Raw genomic sequence first — 21393 nt, 5'->3', positions numbered from 1 at the left:
TCTAACACATGTAGGTGAAGATGAATTAAGACAGATAGTGCACAGCAGGAGATGTCAAAACAGATCATGACTGCAGTAGCCATTACGATGTAGGATGAATCCTGCCAAGAATACCATTATATCCAGGCATTCTGCAAAGCCTCTCACACCTGATGTCCACCTTTAGTATAATAAGAATTTATGAACACACCAAAACTCAGAGCTTTCTTATCATGAAAGGGATGCTAAAGCCTAAATCTCTCAGGAAAATCTTGTCAGAAGAGCAAAAGTTAAGGATACTGAACCCCAGCTGGGAGGAAAACAAGGGGAAGTGGAGGGTGGGTGCTAGTACTGCAACAGTGATATATTCCATCATCTATTGCTATTGTAAGTCAACTACACAACCGTACTATAATCATTAGATCACTGTTGGAGTAGCCATTACAATACTGGATGATTGCCAAAGCTCAGCAAGGAAGGCTGGATGGAAATGGACCACAGTCAAGCATTCCCTAACGTACACCTTCAGCAAAGCCTGCTGCAGTTCTGCAGCCAGAATCCAACTTGCAATCTGTGGTGAATGTGCAAACAGGACCAAGCGGATGCTTCTAGAATAGCTCTAGAATCCACCCCTTTCCAAAACGCATCAGAAATGGCCACTGTTCTAGTGGAATACAATTACACATTCTGAGTGGGATTTATGCCATGTTTGGAGTGGCAGAACTGAACAGCATTTAATAAAAAAGTAGAAATGATTTGTTTAAGATACTGGTTAACCTTTCTTCATACCATGATAGAACACAAAACTGATCTGATTTTCTAAAATACTTAGTTTTGTTCAAAAAATATCTTAATTGTCTGTGGACATCCATAGTATGAGGCATTCTATCTCCCTTATTTTTAAGGTTAGGATAAAAAAAGGGAGTTAAATAGTATGGCTGAAAATAAACTCGGACAGCTTTACTCATAAAGGAAGGGTTGGTTCTGAGACTCTGTGTATTTGTGAAGATCAAAAATAGCTGGGTAGATATTAGGGGCTTCAATTAAGATAGCCTTCTAGCAGAAGTCCCTATTATCAGCAGAGCAGTCTTCCATATAAGAAATTTCAGAGAACTGACTGCAAGGTTCAGAACTGGAAGTTGTGTTAACATCTCAAAAACAAAATTAATGTCCCCAGAAGAAGCCAATCTTAGTGGAATGATATGCAACCCCTCTCCCCTTTAAAACAGTTCAACTTTATGTGAAGAAGAGAAGATCCAAAGAGGCAGACAAGATGAAATTGCTAAGAAGTATACTTTAATCGAAGCACACACCAGGCCTGAATTGAGTGATTCACACAGGTACTAGAGAACCAGGGATGCCTGCACTTGAAATAGGTCCTGTCCTCTCCTTTGGTACGACTAGTAAAAAAGTTTTCCATTTGGCTAAACAAGATTTTCTGGTAGCACGTTTCCTTGCCTCAAACACATATGGCAGGTCCTCAGAAAAAGGTATTAAGATGGGTTAAAAACCTATCATCCACACAATTAAGAGATTTTGAATGTTGAGCTTAATCTAGGATCTGCTGTTCTGTGTGACCAAACTCATTATGAGGAAGTTTCTGTTAATTCCCCTGGCCAGTTGCATGAGAAGGGAGAAAGTTCTGTTTGGGCCAAAAGGGGTCACTAGTAGCATCTTTGATAAGTCCTTCCTGATCTTCTGAAGGATCTTGAAAATTAGAGGAAGGGGGGGGGGGGGCAAACAAAACTTTATCCAAAGCATTGAAAATGCATCTGCTCTCCAGGCAATTTTGAAAGGTGAATTGGAAAATAATTGTTTTGACTGTCTGCACAGGTAGGAGGCAAACAGGTCTACTTGAAGAGTTCCTCACTAATTAATTATCTGTATTAAGACCTCTGGATGTAGCAGTCATCTGTGAGGGTCTATCCTGGATCTGCTCAAAGTCTCTGCTGCAGTATTCAACTCTGAAAGAACATTAAATTTCCTGTAGAGTTACATGGCTAGTCTGTAAAGGGGTAAGATTTTATTCCCCATTTGCTGATATAACACATTACTGTGGTGGTGTTTACCACCAACAGAGGTCCAGGAACTTAAACTGATTTACTGTTTTCAGGGCATTTAAGGAGGATACTATTTCCTTCAGATTTGTGTATCTGCGTGTGATGCCTCTCAACTCCCCTGTAGTCACAAGACTGAGAAGGGTTGAGGGTGAAAAGGGACCTCCTACATTTAAAGTACTCAATTTCCGCATCAAAATAGTCATTTCTTTACAAAACTGATCAGAGGAACAGGAAAGGACTGAGGATAAAGGTGCTGGGCACTAGAGGTTTTTAGGAACCATTATATTTCTCATGGGAAGTATGGCACATTGAACCAATCCAAGAATTCCTAAAAATTCTCTTGTCTTAGACATTCTTTAGAGAAAACCTAAAAGAAAGTGACAGTGTCAAGAAAGCAGTTTTTCTTAAGAAAAGCTGTCAGAGAAGTATCCAGTAAAAACATCCTAGAAAAACTATTCTGTGAGATGGAAATTAAGGATGACTTTCTCCAAAATGAAGCCTACATTGTTGAGAAGTTTTAAAGATAAAATGTATAGAAGCCAGAGTATCTTGGCTAACAGATATTGAGATCAGGCAACTGTCCAGGATAGAGTATAGGTGTATGCTTTGAAGTCGGCTGTAAGACATGACTGGGGCAATATACTTGAAGACTTTTGGGGCAGTAGAACACCACCAAAAGCTAAGGAAATAAACTGAAAATGCAATATCAAAGCCCAAAATCTTTATTTTTTTTTTCTATGTGAATAGGAATATATTGGTAAGCATCTTTCAGGTGCAATGTGACCAGAAATACAAGGGCTAGCAATACGGAAAAGAGTTTGCAGAGTCAACATTTTGAACTTTGGAATAAGAAGTGTTCTGTTTGGAAAGGTCTAAAATGGGCCTCCATGTGCCTTCCTTACTGGGACCATTAGAGGTGGGGGGCTAACTAGTATACCCCCCTCCCCTGAGACAGAATTTCTGAAATGTTCTGAGACAGAATTGGAAGCTGAAGAATTCCAGATAAAATGGGATGGGATTCTTGATGAAGATTTTACTTCAGTTTTAAGAAGCTCAGCACACAAGAGTCTGAAGTTATTGACCGCAAAACTGGAAGACATAGGAGAAAGGTTTCTTGCCATTATGAGAGGAAAGCCATGGTAGGGAGGGGAGGAGGGAGATAGGAGGCAACGAGAGTCATAACTGTTTCTTTTGGGAGGAGGATTTTTTTTTATTATTTATTTATTTTTTTTTAACTATTGTTTGAAAGACTTGTGCTGGCCTGGCTTAAAGGGTTTTTTGAAGAAATGTTCCTGGATTAAGGAGTAGTTTCTTTGGTGTACGGATAATAAGAAAAAGTTTAGTCCCTTACATTAGTTTGCCTCTCTTTAGGTTTAAGGACCTCAGTAGAAGAGTTAGCAAATAAAAGGCTGTTTTTCAAGGGAGGTTCAGCAATTGTGCCTTTATGTCCTCTAGAAAATTCTGATGTTTTATCCAGGCATTTCTTTGCGTGACAGTCCCAATAGCAGCAGCCTTTAAAACAGTATTATATACACATTTGACAGAATATTTAAGTAACCAGAGATGCAGAAGTACCCATTTCTAAAAGATTGGATTTTAGCTCAGAGTTGGGGAGGTTAGCCAAAAATTGCTGTTTAGTCACTACTATGGAGAAGATGCAGTGACATATGGATTTGGCAATTCATTGCCCTAAAAGAGAAAACTGAAGTCCTGTTCACCTTTTTTTTGCAAAATCTATCAAAAGGACAGTTATCCTTTATATCAAGGACAGGTTTAGCAGATGGAAAGGTTTCAGTACCTTTTCCGGCACCTAAGGAAATGACGACAGGATCTGCTGAAGGGCTCTTAAAAGATACTTGTATCTGGAATGCTAAACGATCAGGTTTCTTTGGAGCTTAGTGTTGACATTCTGATTGATGATGCATCAGGAAAAGCATTCAACATGTCAAAAGACTGGAGGTACAGCTACAGGTTTAGAAGAATCCATGCAGAGGAGCTCATAATACACCTGTTATCAATCAGACAACTCCTTCCCATCTGAAGAAATCCTTCATTTTTTTAGTAGTACCTCTAAAAACAAAGGAAGGACAATCCTCAAACTCTGATTTACAGGCTGTGAGGGAAGAAGTTTGTAAAGCATAATCTGATCATTCCTGATCTGATTCAGAAAGACTTTTTCAAGAAGAACCGTGAACTCACTTTCCTCAAGTGGAATGGGAAGAGGAAGAGGCTGAAAGAATGCTGAAAGGACTAGGAAGCCTTGAATAAACCCTGTCTCCTTCTGAGAGAAGGAAATAGAAGGAAGACAAGTGTCTTTTGAATGAGTTTCTTTAAAGGTCTGGACATCAATTAGTAACCCGCTGCCTTCCCTCACTACTTCTCATGGGCTCTAACCCTCAGACAAGATAATGTATAGTTATCTCTTCCTGACAGACTCTACTAGATGACTGTTCTATCAACACGTGCAAGAGTCCTTTGCCATAACTCCTTCCAAAGGGGACATGCAAGAGGCCCCAAGCAAAACCGACTGATGGTTCAAAGGCTGCATAAATGAGTTCAGTCATGGGTCTCAGACCACACAAGAGAGGTGGTTGTATGGACTCTCACACCACTAGAGGGATCATTTTTTTTTGGCTTGTGGGATGTCTGCTGCTGCTGATAAATCAGTCAGTAAGGCCTCTCACACTAATTCACTCAGATGACTGTAAGAAATACTTGGAGGGAATCGATCCTGCTCATGATGATTTTTGAGGTTGAAAAAAAGAGAGAGAAACAAATAGGGGACAACCTAACATCCGGTTCAACACCTAGACAGAAAACACAATTGAAACAAATGCCATTGAAAGGAATCAGTCTTCCACAAGCACACTTCCTCTGACAGACATAAGACGTACAAATCTTTAGACAAAAAGAAAGTGTCCCAACAGGGTACTTATCTGCCTGAAGAATAAGTAGCTGAAGCCCACAACAGGTACTGCAAGCTGCAAGGTTAACAAATTTCTGAATGAATGTACTAACGGCAAGAAACGTCTGTTTTTTTGAAATGTCTGCACATCCCTCACATTAGAAATTCATCTCTTGCCAACTGTATATGTAGGGTATATAAGGAAGAAGCCTGAAGCTTTTAGACTGGACAGATGTACAGTATCCTTGACAGGATATGACCCATATCATAAATGTTAATGTAACAGTGCTCAACGTAGAATATGAAATGTTGTGCAATACTGAGGACCACCAAAAATTGCTAATGGCAATTTCTGCTAATCGAGAAGCACTGAATGCTGTTTAACAATGACAGGATCCTGACTCTCAATAATAGTACTGAGAGATGAAATTCTAACCACAGAGCATGTTCGTTTATTGGCACAGACATCTGTGGGACTACACAAGGGAGGGTAAGCATCAGACCTGATGTCAGCTCACTCGACTTGGGGGGGGGGGGTCACTGGCAACAACTAGTGGTAGCTGGCTGTATTCCTCCTTCTGCAGAGGCAGTGTTGGTACACACTGCATTTGTTCAGAGACCTCCTGGTTCAGCCAGGGAAACAGGTGATGTATGTTTTTAGGTGTAAGCACACCTTCTCTTCATGACCAGTGGCTACACGTCTGTGAACAGATTAGAAGAGAGGAGGAGGAACATACCCATATCCCAGTAGCATCAACCCCAACTCTTAACTTTAGCATCACATGTGCAAATAGCCACAAGAAAGCAGACTAGCTTCTATAACAGCTGGACATTGAAGGGTGGGAGTGAGCAACTTGTGCCAGCTTACACATTATGGCCTGGAGTACTGTGGTTACAGTTGGCAGACTTCCTCCCAATCAACTGGTGGCTTGCAAAACCTGTGTGCCATAAGGTCAGGGGGATCTGGGTTTGACGATTTCAAGCTGGTGATGGTAGCTCTCTTGTGGAGGGATTATACTAGCATGCATACGCCAAATAGACAAAGGACATCCCTTCAGTGAGGTGGATGCCCATGTCAACCACCAAGGGCAGGATTAGGAAAATAAGCAAACCCCCGTCATATTTGCCTGTCTGACCGCCATGCCATGGACTGCTCTAACCTGGGGACAGAGAAATCGATAGTGCCGGCTGCTCAATTTTATACAGGCAATGAGGTCAGAAAAATGACTTAAGAAATAAATTACACAGGTAGTTGATGCTGGGCAAGAATGCAGAGCCTTCAGCCATGCATCTGCAAAGCTGCAAGAATTTAACAGCAGCATAGCTTGACAGATTATGTATCATTATGGCAGATTCTGAACAATGGAAAAGTGGTGAGTTTTCAATTTTAAGGGGTGGGGGGTCCCCTAACAAACAAAAATAATGATTTAATTACTTACACCTACCTGTCTATATACTTACCTAAACAAATAAGATGGTCACAAATGCTCTTTTAACCTGACATTAATCCTTATTATTCTGTATGAAAACTCAGTAACGAGCTTAAACAAAAATCAACCCTAACTATATTTACTCAGTTAAACAATAACTGAACATATATTCAAATACCTAACCTTAATGTTTTCTTCCTTGTTTGCCCACTCAATAAGTCCAGATTCCAAAAGTTCTTCAAGTGTTTTAATTTTGTCTTCCTTTTCTTGAATGCTGTAAAACATTTTCAAAAAAGTTTCATGTAAATTACTAAGATTTAGCAATATTTTGAAACAATTTCTTATATGACGGTTATGCAACCTAAACGTTTTTCTAAAGCACTTCATTTCAGATATGCTCTAGCCTTTTCTGGTGTTTTTACCACAGTCTCAATTTTGTAATTTTAACCCAACTACTCACAGACACAAAAAGATCAGAATAAGGTTTTAGAAGTTAAGAGGGCAGGTCAGTGCAAAACAATCCTGCTCATTCTGTTCTGCCATCCACATAAATATTAATGAGACACAGATATGCAACCCTCCCTCTATGCCAAATAACTAGGATATTTGTATCAGATTTAGCATGTTCTACCACCCTAACACTTGTGACAGAGCTGCTCAAAGCAGTCACTACTTTTTCCCTTGCTTTTTAAAGAGGGAGGATTCAGAATTAAAATAACAGACTCTCAACTGGCAGAAAATATGCCCCTTATAGATGTACAGACATGCTTTGCTGTTTTGACTTAGTTTCTGAAATTAAAGGACTGCTATCCAAAAATACTAACAGTTATTACATTTTTAAGAAATGTATATTAAGAAATTTTAAGTCTGACCTATTGCACAATACCCATTCATGGTACACTTGTGAATTTGCTGTTGCTGATGCAACCATTTTACACTTACATGCTTATACAATATAAACTAGCCTCAAGTCTCAGACTAAGTGCTTATATTCAGTCAGTAACTTGCCATTAAGCATACAAGTCCAAAATCACAACCATTCTATCTAGTTTTAATCTCATGTTTGATTTAATACTTGTGATTAAACAAAGTATTTACAACATAATTTGAGAATTAGTAACCATATTGGGACTTGCAAGATGGCTGCACACCGATCAATGGCTTAATTTCAGCTCTCCCAATTTGAAAAAAAGAGACTGAGAAATAAGAGCCTGTAATTCTGTCAGCATGAGTAAAATTCAGTTACTGGTTAGTAAGTACACTGCCTAGATGCCACCAAAGAAAACATGTAAAGAACCTAAAGAAAAAAAATCAACTAGAGAAGGTGAACAGAAAAGTACAGTTTTGTACCTACCATAAATGTAGATGTCCGATAGACATGCAACTGCAATCATAACATGTGGGTTGTCCTGCCTCAGGCAGCCCTCGGTCGGCCAGATTCCAAAGTCTGGGTCCGGCGTCGGCTGGTGTCGCCTCCTCTCCGACGTCACAGCGGCTGGAGTATAAAGGCATCGGCCGACGCCATTTTCTTCAGTGTTTCTTGCCCCAGATGCCAGGTGCCCTCCAAGGAAGGCTGTAATCAAATTGGAAGACAAAAACAGGATTCCAAACAAATAAATGAGCAATAAAACAAATACACCATAACAGATATCCCCAGCTAAGAATAACAGGGATAGGGGTGGACCCTAGGCATAGAGGGGTATGGAGGGAGGGAAAATCCGACTGCAGTTGCATGTCTATCGGACATCTACATTTATGGTAGGTACAAAACTGTACTATGTCCTTCAAGAATGCAACTGCAGTCATAACATGTGGGTAGAATACCATAGCTTAGCTGGGGGAGGAGGTATGCTCTAGGAAAGGGATGATGTGGCAATCAAACCCTGCAGGACTGCCGAAGCAAAGCCTGCTCTGGATCTGGAATATAGAGGGAGATTGTAGTGTTTGGAGAATGTATGCATGGAGCTCCATGTAGCAGCTTCTAGAATGTCCTTGGTAGGCACCCCTCTTAAGAATGCTGTAGAGGTGGCTGTAGCTCTGGTGGAATGTGGTCTGACATTGGTTGGAACAGTCTTTCCATGAAAGGAATAACAGAATCTGATGCAATGTCCAATCCATTTAGAAATAGTCTGTTTTGAAATTGCTTTTCCTTGGACTGCAGGGGCGTAAGCTACAAAAAGTTGCTCAGACTTCCTACTGGCCTTGGTTCTGTCCAGGTAGTATCGAAGTTGTCTGTGAATGTCCAAGGTATGCAACAGTCTTTCCCCCTTATTCTCAGGATTGGGGAAGAAAGCAGGCAGATGGATGGCTTGATTTAAAGAAACCCTAGATACCACCTTTGGCATAAAAGTAGGGTTGGTCCTTAATGAAACCCTGTCTCTGTGAAAAATTATGAACGGTGGTATTGCCATTAGGGCCTGTAGCTCCGAAACCCTTCTTGCTGAGGTGATTGCCAGCAGGAAGGCTGTCTTCCATGAGAGAAATTGCAAGTCCACTGAAGCTGCTGGCTCAAATGGAGGTAGAGTCAGTTTTTCTAAAACAAAATTGAGGTCCCAGGCAGGCACTGGGGCCTTTCTTGGTGGCTTAATGTTCTTGATTCCCCTGAGGAATTGCCTTAGTAAGGGGTGAGAAAAAACAGGAGGATCAGTGTTGTATCTAGCTGAAATAGCAGATGCATGTATCTTTATGGAAGAATATGAGAGGCCGTTCTTTAGCATATCTGCCAAATATTCCAAGATGATTGGGATGTTCAACAATAATGCATCAAGTCCCTTGCTGGTATTCCAATTGCTGAATCTTTTCCACTTTGCTAAGTAAACCTTTCTGGTTGATGGTCTTCGAGCCTCTGTTAGTATCCGCTGAACTTCCTTGGAGAGAGATAAGCTGAAGTTATTTATGGGATCTCCCAGGCTGTTAGGTGTAGTGTCTGAAGATTTGGATGCAGTGTTTCGAAGTTGTGTTGAGTCAAAAGTAGAGGCCAGTGAGGAAGGGCCCACCTCCTGGTTTGACATATGCTCCGTAGTAGTGGGTACCAGTGTTGTCTTGGCCAGTCCGGAGCTATTATGATTTCCTTGGGTTTCTCTGCTTTGATCTTTAGTAATACTGAGGTCATCAGTGGCAGAGGTGGGAATGCATAGATTGCTATGGAGTTCCAGTTGAATGAGAGGGCATCTGTTTTCCAAGCTTTTGGATGGTATGTCCTTGTGCAGAATTTTGGTAGAAGATGGTTGAGGTGAGAGGCAAATAGGTCCACTTCTGGCTTGCCCCATGTCAAAGTGAGTTGTCTGAAGGCCTTCGGATGTAACCTCCACTCGTGTGGATCTGTGAAATTCCTGCTTAGGCTGTCCGCCAACACGTTGTCTTTTCCTGGAACAAACTGGGATTGTAAATGGATGTTTAGGTTCAGTGATTTCTCCCAAAGCTGCATTGTCAGTCTGCATAGGGGGTAAGAGTGGGTGCCCCCTTGCTTGTTTATGTACCACATCACAGTGGTGTTGTCTGTCCGTATCAGTAAATGGCCTTGCTGGAGTTGGAGTTGAAAGGCCTCGATGGCATGCATTACTGCCAGCATTTCCTTTTGGTTTATATGCAGATGTGTTTCCTTTGGAGACCATTGTCCTTGTATACACCTGCCTTCCATGTGCGCCCCCCATCCAAGGTCTGAGGCGTCTGTAGTCATGGTCTGTGTTATCTGAGGTTTTTTGAATGACATACCTGTGTTTGCCTGGCTCACCAAGGCCCACCATAGGAATTCCTTTTGTAGGCATAGAAGTAGTGGAATGATTGTTTCCAAGTTGTTGCTGTGCTGAGACCAAATGCTTTTTAGGTACCATTGAAGCTTTCTCATGTGTAGTCTTGCTAATGGAACCAGGAGAATGCAAGATGCCATGTAACCCAGGGCCTGTAGGAATCTCCTTGCAGTCATCTGGGTGAGTTTTGCTAAACCTTTGAAATAATGAGTTAACTTCTCTTGCTTGTCTTCTGTCAGGTAAGCCATCTGAGAGGCTGTGTCTAGTTTGGCTCCTAAGAAGATTATTTGCTGGGATGGCTGCAGTCTTGACTTTTGGAAGTTGACTGTGTATCCCAGAGCTTGAAGTAATCTTATGACATAATCCAGGTTTTTTGTCAACATCAATTTGTCGTCCACTTGTATGAGGCAGTCGTCCAGGTACGGGTAAATTTGTATACTCTGGAGCCTGCAATGAGCAATTACTGAAGCCAGGCATTTTGTAAATACTCTGGGCGCAGTAGATAAGCCAAATGGCAATGCTGAGAATTGATAATGCTCTGGCCCTGCAAGAAATCTGAGGTATCTTCTGCAGCTGTGACTGATAGGGACATGCAGGTATGCCTCCTTGAGGTCCAGAGTAATCAGCCACGACCCCTTGCCCAACATGGGAAGGAGTTGCTGTAGAGTCAGCATTTTGAACTTTGGTACTATGAGAAATGTGTTTAATGCGGACAAGTCCAGTATTGGTCTCCATTGAGATTCTTTTCTTGGAACAAGGAACAGTCTTGAGTAAAATCCCTGGTCTTGTTCTTGTTGTGGAACTCTTTCTATTGCTTTCATCCGAGTAAGCAGAGTGATTTGCTTGATAGCCTCTGCCCTCTGATTTTGTGGTAGGTTTGGCATGCCTTGTTTTCTTGGTAAGGTATGAAAATGAAACCTGTACCCTCGGTCTATAATGTCCAAAATCCATTTGTCCTTTGTCAGTCTGTGCCAGTTTTCTGCAAACAGAGATAATTTCCCACCCAAGGGAGCTTCTAGTTGTTCCCTGGTAGGCGGTAGTAGAGGAAAGTCATTGAGATTGTGCTTGTGGGGCAGGTGAAACCCCTGCGTCACTTCTTTGGTTTCCTGGCTGCCATTGTCGTCCCCTGTAAGGGCCTCTGTATTGGCCTCTTCCTCGGCCACGTCTGTTCTTACCCCTTTGAAACTATTCTGGATTAGGAAAAGACCAGTTTTTTTGAAGGCCAATTCCTACTGAATCTGGGGGGTTGAACCTGGAGGAAATCCTTCACAGTCTGAACTGATTTTGCTTTTTCTTCGATGGTCTTTAACACATCCTTAGCATTTTCACCAAAAAGCTTGTTCTTCTCCAAAGGTGCATCCAGAAGTTTTGCTTTTACATGATCTGGTAGAGGTTGATCTTTTAACCAAGCATGTCTACGAATGACTGCCCCTGTCATAGCTGCCCTACATGAAGCTTCCAGTGCATCATACCCACACTGCAGGAAGTGATTGCTTACTTGCTGAGTGTTATGTACAGCTTCCTGCAAAGTCTTCCTGTCTAAAGGATCAGGAGTGGCTAAGTTTTTTTGTAAATCCTCTAACAGAAAATCCTGATATTGTAACATATGAAAAAGGCAATTTAAAGCTCTCATAGATAAGGTAGTGGATGTGTAAACCTTTTTACCCCATCTCTCTAATGACCTAGCTTCCCTGTTGGAGGGCAAAGGATTTTTGGAGGTGGAGGCTGGAACTCCTTTAGGTCCTTGTGAAATAGTTTCCAAATCAGGAATATGGGCCCTGAATAAATGGGAATGAGTTTCTGGGACCCTGTAATACCTGTCTGGCTTGGCTGGAGCAGGAGCAAGAGAATCAGGGTTGGCACTAGAGTCAGAGTACAAATCATCCAGAACATCAAGTACAGGCGGAATAGCCAAGGGCCTGTGCTGAGGCTTTTTAAGGAAAGTCCTAAGGCGTTTCCTAGAATCAGAATATTCCTGGCCCTGCCACTTAATGTTCCCTCATGGTGTGCAGAACTTCCCCAAAAGAAATATCCTCCGGAGGGGAGGCCGAGGGGATGGAATCTTCTGCATCCGAGTCCTCATAGGTTTGAAAGAGCTCTTCCTGGCTATCAGAGTGGACAGAGCCCTCAGAATCTTCATCTGAAGGAGTAGGGTCAGAGGGTTCTACCCGGGGCCTTTTATCAGTAGGAGGCTGGGAGCCTCTTTCAGGATGGGCCTGTGAACCTCTAATCATGGAAATTAAATCAGCAGCCATGGACATAATTTGTGTCTCTGGAGTTGGCTGAGGTAAGGATTTAGAAGTAATATGCTTAGTTTTGATGGCTGCCTTAGCCCTAGTTTAGGCCTTGATAGACATGGCCATCGGGGGCCTGGCAGCTCCACGTGCAGGAGTGACCTTGTCTACAGCAATGGTCTCGGGCATTTCCTCGGTTTCGGTATCCGGAGGAAAATCTACCACTGGCGTCGGAGAAATGTCTGTGATATGAGTCGTCGGTAATGCGGTGTCTTCGGTTCGGAGCGGTGGAAATACCGTCTCAGAGGGAACCGGAGCACTCGCGCTAGGTTTTGGCGTTGAGTCGGTGGTAGACGCGGGCCGAGGATGTCGGTCCCGGTCTTTTCGCTTTTTGGGAGTTTGCAATGTCGGAATTTCCGACGGCATGGTGTAGGCAAAATTATCGCCGAAAAAATCTTCAGCGAACTCCGCCCGGCGCCTGAGAGTGCGCTTGTTGAAGCGAGCACAGGCTACACAGGCCGAGACGTCGTGGTCTGGGCCCAGGCAAGGTAGACAGTAAGAGTGGAAATCCTTATGAGGTATTTGTTTACCACAAGAAATACAATTGTTAACTTTTTCAGTAATTTCTGACATCGGCTGAGGCAAGAAAAGGTCCCCAACGGGGTACTTAGCTTTTTTGATGACTTCGGTATTGTACAATACAGGAGCTGACCGACCGGCACTTGCGAACTGCTTCTGCTTCGGGCACCGCGCGGCAAGAAAGACTGAAGAACATGGCGTCGGCTGATGCCTTTATACTCCAGCCGCTGTGACGTCGGAGAGGAGGCGACACCAGCCGACGCCGGACCCAGACTTTGGAATCTGGCCGACCGAGGGCTGCCTGAGGCAGGACAACCCACATGTTATGACTGCAGTTGCATTCTTGAAGGACATCAGCTAATAGAAAGAATCCTGCAGCTATTCAGCATAAAGCAGTTCAAGCTTCTGCTTTAGTACAAGTGATGCTTTCAGTGATTTAGTGGAAAAAATAATTCAAATGTACTCAGAGGTGATTAAAATAAACTATAAAGAATAAAGGGGTACATCAACTCAAAAAAAAAAAGGATGGGATAAAGCTTTAACTAGCCCATTCAGATGGACTGATAAAACTACAAAAGTCAGAGGTGGAAACGAATGGTTGAGTATGAGATTTCTCAAGAAGAGTTGTTTCAAAAAATGGTAGCATTATTAGACGGAATACACAGTGAAAGCCTGTGATTTTTTGCTGTATCAGAGAAACCTGAAGGGACAGACTGTATTAAAGCACAAATAAGCAACTGGACTGCTATTCCACATAAGGACATGTTAACTGAATGGTCACATCATGTGTAAGCTCCAAACCTGCCATGAGAAAGCAGATAAGACCTGTATTAATAAAGATGCAATCATATCAGCAGAAAGTTGATCCTGACAAAACTGTGGCAGAAGGGTAAAGTATCAAAAATTGGAGACAATAGACTGTGGAAAATGATCATTCACTGTACACTAGGCAGAAGAGAAGCAAATTTCTCCCAGCAATTAGGGAATGTCAAGAGGCAGGTGGGAAATTCAAGTTGCTGTATCCAGCCGATCCTCCAGGAAAAAATTCTGAAAACAAAGTAATTTTTGATGTAGAACAGGCTAAGAAGGAAAAACAAAACCCTGTCCAACAAAAAGTGAGCCATCAAGGAGAAGGTGACTGCTTCTCATTCTTCTGCTAAAAAAGCTTAGAGAGACTTAGTGCAGCCTTTTCCAATGTTCCAAGGGAAAATGTTTGAGACAGAAAAAAAAAGGAGGTGAAGAATTGGGAGCACCTTGGACTTGAATAGGGTACTGGGAGGTTAGGAGATGGAGATGAATAGAAAGACAACCAGCAACACTGAAAGTAGTGAATAAATGAGATTAAAAAGCATCAATCACATTTGTGAAATATGGGTTTACAACAAAAAGGGAAAAGACTGGACTACTGCTGACTGTATTAAACTTGTAGGGAACTAAAAGGCATATATCCCACTTCATGTCATTTATGTTTGAAAGGACACAAAGGGAAGTCGAAAAAAGTAACCAAGTAAAACTATTTTTTTTGTAAAACAATTGATATTAACAGTATCTGTATAAAACATTACATGATTCACTCGGGCTCACTCCACTCCCCTATCCCCATTCCCAGCCACCCCGACATTCCTTACTCTTATAAACCTAAACCACACCTTTCTAACTCATTATCCTACAACCTGCAGCCACCTCATCCAACACACCCACAATTTTTTCACTTTCTCCCCTCCCACCTCACTATTATTTCAACCTCTATATAACACGGTCTCTCCTGCTGCCTCATATAACACCGTCTCAACATCATTGTATCGGTACATTTCTCGCTCTACTAAACTCCAGACACCAACCCATCCATATTTTTCTCCTGTGTCCCTACTATTTCACCATGTCAGTTATCACCACTCTTTTGAGCAACTCTCTCCTACTCATTACCCACTTCCTAGCCTCCTGCTCTACTACCTTCATCACATCAAACATAACATACTACCCCCCCTCTACTGCACTCCCCACTATTACATACATATATCCATACCCTCAACCCTCCTTCCTATCCAGATTTCTTTCACAGACTAATATCCAAATTCAAACTCTCTCCTTCGACATTCACTAACAGAAATCAAACTCCAAGCTGACATATATCCTAACCCAGGACCCATACAGCTACTCCCACCCCACCCAATAACACCCGCCACACCTGCTAATACTACCCTCTACTTTCTTCCCCTAAAATCAGACTTACTCATAACTAATTTTAACCTCAGAAGTATCACAAAAAAACTAGTGAATTTCATGCAGCCCTAACTACTTACACTCCTGATATTGTAATTATTACAGAGACATGACTAAAACCCCACATTAAAGAAGAGGAAATACTTACTAGTGGTTATATTATTATTAGACAAGACGGGATGAGAACAAGCATGGTGGAGGCATTGCCATCATGTATAACAATTTCCACAAAATTGAAAAATAAATCTGTACTCCCCCAGATCTATCAGAAGCAGAAATTCTAACTACCAGATTTGAAGTAAATCCACATAAAACCATCATAATTATTGCCTCCTATCTACCATCAGAAAATAATCTACCTACCTTTGAAAGTCTTCTATATTGGGCATCCTCTACTTTCAACCAAGAAACTATAGTGCTAGACAATTTTAACTTGGACTAGCTATCCTACTCATCTGACAACCCCTCCAATGTTATCAATTTATTGAATTTCATCCAAACTAAAAACTTCCCCACTAGAATTGATAAACACAGTAATAAAGAATCTATTCTAGAATGGATACTAACCAATAAGCCCAACTTTGCCCACCAGGCTAGCTGCCTCTCCATTTCTCTCAGTGATCACTCCCCTACTTTTCTTCTAAGGAGACACATTCATTTCCCCTGCAGTGTCATTTTCAACCACATACTAAACAAATGAAAATTTCCCCTACCATCTTAAATTCCCTACTTCAAAACTGGTTACACCTCTAAAATCACTCCACCTAGACCAAGCTGTACAATATTTTAATGATACCTTCCTCAACATCCTTAACCTAGATACAAGAAAAATTCACTCCAAAGCCAAAATCTACCTTGGATAACTAAAGTTGGTAAATCTCTTATTAAACAAAGGGATAGAGCCAGGAGTGTTTATCAAACCTCCAATACCTCACCTCTTCCAAACTAAGAAACCTAAGTAAGAAGCAAATATCTGACAATAAAATCTTATTTTCTACCTTGTCAGCAAAAACACAACCCACAAAAATGCTGGCAAAACCTTAACTAACTCCTCAACCCTAGCAAAACCTCTACTCCTGCACCATCTACAACAAATAGCACTGAATGTACAGCATCCCAATTTAACTCTTATCTCATCACAACTATCACCTCACTTTTAAACAACAAATCTAACCAATCCCAACAGTGCCTACCCCTACTAACTCTAAACCCAACTACTTCTCTTTTAAACCCATACACACCTCTTATATCAAAAAAAATCTATCAAAACTAAAACCTGCCTGTCTAGCAGCTGACCAACTCCCTAATGACTTCTTAAAAACTGCTGCAAGCTCCATTGCCTATCTTGTATCAATCCAAATCAATTGTTCCATTGTAGAACATGTCCCCATACTATGGAAAATATCCCATATCATTACCCTGCACAAGGGAGGCACAAGGGAGGCCCATTTAAAGATCTAATTATCAGCCCATTGCCATTCTCTCACCCCTAGCCAAAATCTTGGAGAAATGTATCCATAAGCAGCTCCTAGACCACCTCACTCAAATAACCTCTCATCTAGTTCACAGCACGGCTTCCATCCAAAACACAGTACCTCCACAGCCCTCAAGTTTCACTAACTACATCAACCTCCTCAAAAACAATGGACAAGTAGTCTCTACTATATTCCTTGATATGTCCAAAGCTTTTGATATGGTATCCCACCAAATACTAGTCAACACTCTAGCCTCCTTCAACCTAAACTCTACAGCTCTCAAATGGCTCTTTAGCTACCTTACTAATCAGCAACAGGCAACTAAATGGGATAATAAACTCTCCACACTCATCCAAGTCTCTGTTGGGGTTCCTCAGGGTTCCCATCCTTGGCCCTCTACTTTTTATTATATTCACAAAATAGTCTGAACACTGCCACTAAATCTGCTTCTGTCACTCAATATGTTGACAATGCTACTCCTATTTGCTCTGCTCCCGCACCCTAAGAACTCCAAGATAAACTGAAATAGTCATTTATAGATATTGAAAATGACCTAAATGAACTTCAACTCATCCTAAACCCAAACAAAACAAAATTAATGATCTTCTAACAGGAAATCCAAATCAAAACCACATTCTCTCCTCACCTACTCCACTAATGGCATTATAATAGAATCAGTTAACCAAATAAAACTACTTGGTGTCACAACAGACAACAGCCGAACATTCAATAAACACATCACTCACAATTAAGTTCACGTCACACTTGGTGCTCCACATAGGACCAAACCTTACCTTACTCAAAATGCCAGACTAGCCACAGCCAGATTCCACCTCCCATCTACTGTTCTCAACTTTTCACTAACCTGCACAAGTCTGATTTACATCTACCCGATTCCTGCTATAACAAAATAGCAACATTTGCTGCTGATAAACCCAACTGGACTCATCATTACCTTGCTCTTCAAAATTTACACTGGCTTGATATTTCCCAATTTGTTATTACTCAATCAGCTCCCCACTGCGGACTCCATCATCCACAAACCTGAAAACTACCCTGCACCCTCCAACTTAGTGCAACTAAGTACCAACAGCAGGACCCTTAGATCATCCAATAAACTTATACTCAAGGATACAAAGTCCCATAATTTTGGTGACTCTCTCTTCTCCTTCAAAGTAGCCAAACAGTGGAACCCATTACCCCAGAATATCTTAAAACACAGATAGTCATAGCCTCAAAAAACTCCTAAAGGAATACCTTACTCAACAATTGCTATGCTCCTGTAATACGCCTGGCTAGTTTCTCATGCCTTCGATCAAATATTTTCTATTCTATTTTCTTGTCTTACTTCCACCAAATGAAAATACCACAATGTTTTTAGTTATATATCTAATGAGTTTTATATTACTGTCTGTAGTAAGGCTTAAGAAATGTAATGTTTTCTGTTTTACATTCCCCTTTTTGTAAATTGTGACTGTTGGCAATTGTCAAACTTTTTGTATATTCTTTGTAAATCTTTTACACATTTTTACAATCTTTTTGTACTAAGGATTCACTCTGTTGCAACCTAAACACTGAAAGCTAAACTCTCCTGCCCACTACCTGAAAGACTGCAAAGGTGTATATATCTTGTACCTACCTTGTGTGTGCTCTTTTTCGAATTAACTATACTGGGTCCACAGCACTCCTAATTAGCCCTTGTACCCCATAAAAGCCTAGACAATCTGCTATAATTTGGCAAACTATCAGCTGGTACAGGAAAATTACCTCAAGTGGCTAACAAGTAATTTTAGCAGTTTTATATAATAGAACTAGGCCATTTCTTACATTAGGAGTACTTGTGTTGTATGCATAGCCTTAGGTAACTTGTGGTTTGGTTAAGCCTCATGAAAGCCTATCAGATGCTTGAATCATGCCCCTTTCTAGCCACAGAAATGAAGTTATTAATTCTACGCACTCTAAGCACCATTTTCAAATTTCTCAGTGCTCATGGACCCGATCGGCTGCCTTTCGTGATGTGGTATGTAACTAACTGTTTTCTGCTGTTATCTTTCTGCCTGAAGTGTTTAATTGCTCAATCTAAGGTTATTTGTTGTAGAGATGGCAGTGTACCATTACAGAGGTTTTTGCTAATTTGGACGGATAACCTTGCTAAATGCGTGTTACTTCTCCCATTAAGTAGCTCTGTACTAAGAAACCTCTGCATACTGATTGTAGTATATATTTAACTGACTGTATGCAAGCATAAGGTCCAAATATTGTGTTTCCTTAACTAAGTGTAGTATACATAATAGATGTACGACTGGCTATCCATATCTACCTATTTGCTTGAGCAATCACACTAGCAATATAACTGCTATTGATGTTGTATGGTTAAGTGCATAGTTTTTAGTGCATTAAATATATTAGCGATATAAACGCTATTAAAGTTGCATGGTTAAGTGCATAGTTTTTAGTGCATTAAATGTGTGGACAACACAATACGTGATTCTAGGGCTAAGAATTACTCTAACTACTGTATCCTTTACTAGGCACTGTCCCACAACTGCGCTCCCTCGTTAAGGCTCCCAACACTAGAAGGATTCACTCTGTTGCAACCTAAACATGGAAAGCTAAACTCTCATGCCCACTACGTGAAAGACTACAAACGTGTATATCTTGTACCTAACCTTATGTGCGCTCTTTTTCAAATTACCTAGACTGGGTCCACAGCACTCTTAACTAGCCCTTGTGCCCCATTAAAAGTCTAGACACACTGCTATAATTTGGCAAACTATAAGCTGGTACAGGTACAAGTAATTTTAGCAGTTTTATGCAATAGAAATAGGCCATTTCTTACATTAAGAGTACTTGCGCTGTATGCATAGGCTTAGGTAACTCATGGTGTGGTTAAGCCCTGCTACGCTCGGGCTCGCTCCACGCCCCACCCTGTCCCCATATCCCACCCGCCCCCAGTAGTGTTAAATTTTAGTAAGATAGCCACTCCCCCTCTTTTTCCTCAAATCAGCTATAACCACCCACTTAACAGCACCCCCACTTCATGCCGCAAACTTTCTAATCCTCCTAATATATTCCTACTTAAATATTTTACCACCAAAATGTCTCAGCTATTTACAATGTTATCACCAAAACCAAAACTAGTACTCTTTCTCTTACCTTTACTGCTCATTTCATATCTCCTCACCATCTATGAAAATCAATATCTCCTAGGATTCTACTTCCCAAAGACCCAAACTACCACCCCAATAATATCAAATATGGAAAACTTCTCCTTTCCCCTTACTACTAAATCCTTAACCCCTAAAAACTACCAATCTATTACATCCAGATATATCAGCCCCAAGACCAAACACCATCAAAAGTTTATAATCAAAATCCTTAAACTTATAGCTAGTCTACAGCATAACCTCACTATGGATGGAGATGTCCACCCTAACCCCGGGCCCATCCCCTCCTGATACCTTTAGCTCCCAAACCGTTAATTCCCCTAACACAATTTCTCCAAACAGATCCCCCAATTCATTCCTGGTCTGCCACTTAAATATTAGAAGCATAAATAATAAGGCCCATTACCTGCATGTCCTATTGGCAGTTCACTCCCCCGACATATGTCTGACAGAAACTTGGCTAAAACCAGCAACTATGGACAATGAGGTATTTCCACTAGGGTACAATATGTTGAGACTAGACCGTCCTACTAGAAGAGGTTGTGGAATAGCCATACTTTATAAAACTACACTGAATGTTATCAAGGACTCCTTGCAACCATCCAAGGTTAATAATGTGGAAATTCTTACATACAAACTGCAAATTAACTAAAATAAAAGTATAAACAATTTGTGGCTATATTCCCGCAGGCAATAACACTAACACACTAGAAGACATCCTCCATTGGTTATCCAGTACCTATCCTCAAGAAACCATCGTTCTTGGGGACTACAACATCAACTGGAACAATTGTTCCTCAGAATCTCCTACAACTCATGTAAATCTTCATGGGTGTACACAGCTTATATCCTCCCCCACCCAGATTTGCAAATCCAATAACAAAGAAAGCATCCTAAACTGGCTACTTATCAATAACCATTCCCACACGTACAAGTCAGGGACCCTCCCCGAGGACCTAAGTGACCACTTTCTTACCTACATAATTAAGGGCAAGGCTAACTCTCACCAGCCCATCTACAAAACAATAAGAAATAACAGGAACTTTAGCATCACCAATTTCCAAAATGAACTCAAACTACACAATTGGTCAGTCCTAAAACAATTACAATTAGATGAAGCTGTAGCATACTTTAATACCAACTTCCTTGCCATCCTGGACTCTCATGCTCCTGCTTGTTCTATTAGAACCAAAGCAAAAATTGCACCGTGGCTTTCAAAAGATACCAAATTAAAAATCACACTTAGCAACACGGCATGGGCCATTTGGCATGCCACAAAAGACCCACTAGATCAACTAAAACATCGGCAATTAAGGAATGATACAAAGAAATCTATTACGTTGGACAAAATAAAATTTACTGCCATCTTCAACAAAAACATAAACCTCAAAAATTCTGGGCAGGAATAAACAAGCTCCTTCACCCAGGTCAAGCGACCACCCCAACCCCAACTTCATCCAACCATAAAACCCCAGAGGAAGTTGCCAACACCTTTAATAATTTCTTTACAGAGACTATCCATGTCCCTAGCTAGTCACCTGCCACCTAGTTGCTCCAGCTCAACAGCCACCATACCCAATATCCAACTCTCC

The 21393-nt window shown here is 41.2% G+C and overlaps 1 protein-coding gene across 1 annotated transcript in view; it reads right to left on the bottom strand.

Annotated features, from left to right (window-relative positions):
* Positions 1-21393, bottom strand: part of KTN1 (kinectin 1) — a gene marked incomplete in the record, with an annotated part of 2305074 nt that overhangs the window by 1410193 nt on the left and 873488 nt on the right. Inside the window, 1 exon segment of the mRNA XM_044074427.1 lies at positions 6558-6648. Within this exon segment, the coding sequence (XP_043930362.1) occupies positions 6558-6648 (91 nt within the window).

Source organism: Protopterus annectens, chromosome 6.part0 (assembly GCF_019279795.1).
Source record: "Protopterus annectens isolate FY-2018-M chromosome 6.part0, PAN1.0, whole genome shotgun sequence".
Classification (NCBI taxonomy): domain Eukaryota; kingdom Metazoa; phylum Chordata; order Ceratodontiformes; family Protopteridae; genus Protopterus; species Protopterus annectens.
The sequence above is the reverse complement of the archived record's forward strand: the minus strand, read 5'-3'. Positions and strand labels throughout refer to the sequence as shown.